Below are 5460 nucleotides of genomic sequence, written 5' to 3' on the forward strand. Positions count from 1 at the left end.
GGAAGTGCTTACAACTTTCAAGTTACGTTTTGCAAACAGAAGACAGCATGGCGAATCCAGGTGTAAGTTCTTCTTAACCTATTACACAAATTGTCTCATACATTTCTGGGGGTACAAGTTAGAGATGCTTTGAAATCCACTGTCAATTGGCACGGCCTAAAACGAGTTTATGTCGTAAGTAGACAGTTAAGGGTCCACTACATCAGCTAACATTTGCCAGAGCTGCCTTTACACTACAGTCAGTAGTAGGCTAACAGGCACTTGTTACTCAGTATAGGATAGGGTCCAAAACCAACGTAAGATATCAAATTAAGCCAATTTAACTAGCAACAACATTGAATGAATTTGGGTCATGTATCTATTCTCGTAGAAAATCAATGGTTTGACCTCCCTTGAAATCTAACGTTGAGTCATTTTGTTCAGAAAGGCATTGCCTCGAGTGATACCTCAGGTGACATAGAATACGGCATTCGAGGTGTCCCCACTCACCGGCTGGCCTTGGTTTGTGTACTGGAAATTGATTTGGATAACTTTTTGTCTCAATAGGGTCTGTTGCAGCAGCTAAGGCATATTGCTAGCAGAATGTCCTCTAGTCCAAGAGGTGCTGGACTTGGTGTCAAACTACTTATTGGGGCAGGAGCACTTGCTTATGGCTTCAAGGAAGCCACATACACAGGTAGCTGTTCTGGCCACTAAGTCTTACATGCTGCGTATAGGTATCGAAAGGGAATTCGAGTTTTCTATTTCACGTCATATAATGGACTTGGTAGCAGTGCTTTCGCCTTAATATGTGTTTGTGTGTTTCTGTTTGCTGACTGCATATATTTCAGCTACACTGATACTGAGTGTATGTCAGAAACAAGAGTAAGCGACCCTGTGATAAAAGTCAACTTGTCCTTTTTATCGCCTTGTGGCAAAAGTGGGTTCATTTGTTTTACTACCTGTTGAGACCCAGTACACTCACATTACTTCACATCACCAACATGGTGATGACATATCAAAATCTCTGCCTATGTGCTCATTTAAAGCATGCAGAACACATTGTATTTGCCTTCATATAGATTTCTTGTAGGCCTCATGAATGATTCCATCGGCAGTCATATGCCAAGACTCAGTTGGAATGTTCAATAAGTGAGATTCACTGAGCCTCTTTCCCCAGTGGAAGGTGGCCAGAGGGCTATCGTCTTCAACAGGATTGGTGGGATGCAGATGGACACAGTACTGGCTGAGGGACTACACTTGAGGTAAGTCTATCCATAAATGACCTATCATGACTAAATCCATATTTACAGGTTGTTACAGCCCTTGCAAAGCTGTGGCTGTATAAAAGAGGCTAAATAATATGATTGTGTGAAGTAACACTTCAGTCTTGTTGACAGGATACCATGGTTTCAGTATCCCATCATATATGACATTAGAGCAAGACCCAGGAAGATATCATCCCTCACTGGAAGCAAGGGTATCTTGAGCTTTGTTGTTTTCTGAAAAGAGACTGGGGGGACTGTGGGATGATCTTAAGCGTGCCACAGAAAGTGTTGTTGTTTTTTTTCTCACTGCTTTTTCCTTGTTGATGAGATTATTGTAACCTCAGTGATGCCTGACTCCTTGAACAGAGTGATCTTTTTTGTTGTTGTCTGTGTTGTACTTTTACTTATGTATGTTTTCCTTGGTGTTGAGGTAGCAACTCACTTAGCTTACAGGCCCACAAATTTGTATTACGTAATGTACCCAAATTTCCCCCGGAACAGTATCAAGTCTTACAGCTTGATATAATCAACAACAGGCACAACAATCACTTACAGGCCTCTCACAACTGTCGTCCTTGTTTTCCCCCCCAGACCTGCAGATGGTGAACATCGCCCTGCGCGTGCTGTCCCGGCCTCTGGCCTCCAACCTGCCCTCCATGTACCAGCAGCTGGGGAAGGACTACGATGAGAGGGTGCTGCCCTCCATCGTCAACGAGGTGCTGAAGAGTGTGGTGGCCAAGTTCAACGCCTCACAGCTCATCACCCAGAGAGCCCAGGTACAGCACTACTATGAAGGGAACTCCAGGCATGGGGGTCTAGTATGGGGAACCGTGCCATCTACTGACTCACCATTTTATTAGACAGTATGCCTATGCCCATTTCACATCGGTCTTCAGTCAGAAGTGCACTCTATCTCTTTTCGATCAAGCTAGTTAAATAGCTGTTCACACAGGGGGACTGGGAGGCTCCATGCAGCATGATGTCACTCCCATCTACACAGAATACCACGGTGCTTGTAGACACAGTTACTGATGGCGAGCTATGTATTCTGGTACAGGTGTCTCTGCTCATCAGGCGAGAGCTCTATGAGCGGGCAAAGGACTTCAACATCATCCTTGATGACGTGGCCATCACCGAGCTGAGTTTCAGCAGGGAGTATACTGCTGCAGTGGAGGCCAAGCAAGTCGGTGAGCTCTTCCACGCACACACGTTACTCACCCCTAACTAGACCCCTGTCACTGCTACTAACATGTTAGTACACATTGGGTCAGTGGCCCTGAAGACCCCAAGCACTTCAAACCACATGTGGGGAGGTGATGTGTTCCCACTTGCACTGTGGTGTCCTTGCACCCCCAGCCCAGCAGGAGGCGCAGAGGGCCCAGTTCTACGTGGAGAAAGCCAAGCAGGACCAGAGACAGAAGATCATCCAAGCTGAGGGAGAAGCTCAGGCTGCCAAAATGGTGAGCTCGTTCATCTCTCCTCACCAGCCTCTGTGATGGGCGTCAGAGTACTTGCACTGGCCCGGGCTCTGTTCAGCTCCATCTGAAGTCAACCAATATGTTTAGCTTTAACAGTTTATGTGGACTGCTGTTTTAATTCTCAATTTTCGACAGGTTAGGACCAGGTTAGGACCTTTTCGTCACTTACGAGAAAAACAATAGTTATGATTCCATTCTGTGTGAACTGTGGCTATTTGTACCAATCTGCCCTAAAACAATTAACCTAAATCCTTGTCTGAAAGCTTTATCTTTATCTAAATCTTTGTAATTATGAAAACCATTTATCATACTGTAATACAGTATGAACAGCTATCTCTGGCAAGATCAAGAAGATAGGAAGATTGGCAAGCAGTCATTGACACGGTGTTCTCAAAAAGCAGTCTGTCTCCATCAGTTATTTACTCAGCAGAATCTGAGCTGGTCAGTGTTCAGTATGACCACTATGAGCCATCACTGTCACAGAACCTCACTGTCACATCATCAAAAAACCTGTACTGGGTTATTTTTGTGTTTATGCTCAGTAGAAGATTATATGAATGGGAACATTTTGCCCTAATTCACTTTTGCACAACTGAGGAACTTGACTTGAATGTAGCCTTTATGATATAAACAGTGGGAGGGTCGCTGTTGGAATCCAAAGACTTGTAGAACCTGCAAGGAATCTAGAGGTTATATATGTATAATTTTTACTTGTTGCTTTGCTTCTTTGTCTGGCAGTTGGGAGAGGCAGTGACAAAGAACCCTGGATACCTGAAACTGCGGAAAATCAGAGCAGCCCAGAACATAGCAAAGACGGTATGACCATTGAATATAGCTGGAGAAAATCAGCAATAGTACTGTTTATCCCTCTAGAACTAGATGGCGCATGATACATTTATGCATTTAGCAGATGCCTTTATCCAAAGCGACTTCCAAGAGAGAGTTTTACAAAATAAAAGCGCATTATGCACATTTCTATGGCAAAAAAAGCACAGTCTACATTACAGGAAAAAAACAATAGTTAATTAAGGTTAAGGCTTTATCGTACGGACAGATGATTGCATAAAACGTATTGTGTTGACGCATGACTTGTAGATTGGTGTGTTTAAAAATAATTCTGCATTTTTTAAGCATTAAACTACAGGTGATAATAGAAACTACTATTATCACCTGTAGTATAGATCAGTTACCAGTAGCACTTGCTTGAAAGTGTCCTTATCATTGTAGCCATAGTTTCTAGCATTTATATACTTTTCTCTCATAGTGATCTCAGTTGTAATGGTTTTAATCAAATGAACCGCAGTTTATATTGTGTATTTCTGTGTTTGATCTCTAGGTGGCGACATCACAGAACAAGGTGTACCTTAGTGCAGACAGCCTGGTTTTGAACCTCCAAGATAACTTGAGCTTCAACAAGTAAGTTCAAAGACTTACTTGCTTTAATATCCCAGCATCTAACGGATACACTTTATAGAATGCACTCATCATTATGTTTAGTGTATAATATAATCCTTATCTTTGACAGACATGATCATAGATGCAAAACTGCACTTTGACAACCACCGCTGTTGGTAGACAAAGATCATTCTAAAACGCACTCTTTCTCTTTCAGTTTGACGTTGCAGAAGTAAAATAAAGCATCTCTGAAGAGTGTATGCATTCCTCATGTCACGTTTGAGCCATCTGTGGATCACGTTTCACTCCTTCACTTCAGCGGTGCTGAACACAGGTCCTGAGGGAGACCCATGTTTACAGGTTGTCAGCCCAGATGCTGTCAGTGAATAAGGCCCAATTTGTGTTGTTAAGGACTCATTTCTGGGATCATGTTACAAAAGTAAGCCTGGTTTACCTCAATCATAATTGCCAGGTTTTTATAGATGAACTGAACAAATTTCCTTATTACAGTGCCTCAATATGGTTGGGTTTAAGCAAGGCATCATAATGGCAGTAAATCGAGTGAGTTCTCTCCATCAGTGTTGTCACTACACGCCTGCCTTGAATGAATTAGGTAGTCTCAGAGAACAACCTATTTGGGTCCTTTGTCCTATGAACAAAGGGAATTTACATAATCTATAGTTGCCTACATTTGTGCTTTTGTAACAGATGACGTTTTGTCACACAGTTACCGTGTTTCATACTTCTGACATGTCTCAATCTCAGGTTAACAAAGTCCCTTCAAATGCCAATTACTATTTATATCAAGTGTGGAAAAAATGTGCTTGGATTTCTTTATACACAATATTTACCTAAACATACAAACTGTTGTGTGTCTATTATATTTAAGTGTTTGTGTATGTGATTGTTTTTGTGTTTTGTTTTTTGTTTTTTTACAATTGTGTTTTTTGTAAATCATGTGTCTCTCTGCTTAGCTTTGGAGAGGTTCTCAGTAACATGTTAGTGTCATGACGAGTTCAGGTACTCAGTTAAGTGTTTAAAAAAATATATTTAAAAAAAATAAACCCAATATTTATTTGGAGCACTTCAGCATTCGAGTCACCACTGTAGCGCTTGATCTACTAAACTGTATTAAACCTTGACATGGGGAAAATTGACAGTGTGTTTCTCTGGTCATTATTGTTGTGGCTAGTTTGCTGATGTAATACTCAATATACATCATTAGCCCAATTTCAGAGGTGTACTGCCTGGCCAATGTATTTTCTAAACATGTTAAAGCCACCATTTTTGGGGAAATAAACATTTGGATTGCATCTTTCATTCATTCTTCTGTTTCTCCA

The 5460-nt window shown here is 41.6% G+C and overlaps 1 protein-coding gene across 2 annotated transcripts; it reads left to right on the plus strand.

The window, feature by feature from the left end:
- Positions 1–4973, plus strand: phb2a (prohibitin 2a). Of its 2 annotated transcripts, XM_062482037.1 has the most exons (10): positions 1–62; positions 547–676; positions 1160–1244; positions 1380–1459; positions 1839–2023; positions 2305–2434; positions 2604–2707; positions 3464–3541; positions 4062–4141; positions 4338–4972. In XM_062482037.1, exons 1-10 carry the CDS (start codon positions 48–50, stop codon positions 4354–4356), a joined length of 906 nt encoding a protein of 301 aa, XP_062338021.1. In that variant the 5' UTR covers positions 1–47; the 3' UTR covers positions 4357–4972. The 2 variants fall into 2 exon arrangements, with proteins under 2 accessions (XP_062338021.1, XP_062338022.1); XM_062482038.1 differs by lacking the exon at positions 547–676 and having other exon boundaries at positions 33–60; positions 4338–4973.
- The last annotated feature ends 487 nt before the right edge of the window (positions 4974–5460 follow it).

Source organism: Osmerus eperlanus, chromosome 16, assembly GCF_963692335.1.
Source record: "Osmerus eperlanus chromosome 16, fOsmEpe2.1, whole genome shotgun sequence".
NCBI classification, from domain to species: domain Eukaryota; kingdom Metazoa; phylum Chordata; class Actinopteri; order Osmeriformes; family Osmeridae; genus Osmerus; species Osmerus eperlanus.

Coding starts and splice junctions, on each gene's coding strand:
- phb2a (XM_062482037.1), top strand. Junction 677..1,159: donor CAAGGAAGCCACATACACAG/GTAGCTGTTCTG, acceptor CTCTTTCCCCAG/TGGAAGGTGGCCAGAGGGCT. Junction 2,435..2,603: donor AGTGGAGGCCAAGCAAGTCG/GTGAGCTCTTCC, acceptor TTGCACCCCCAG/CCCAGCAGGAGGCGCAGAGG.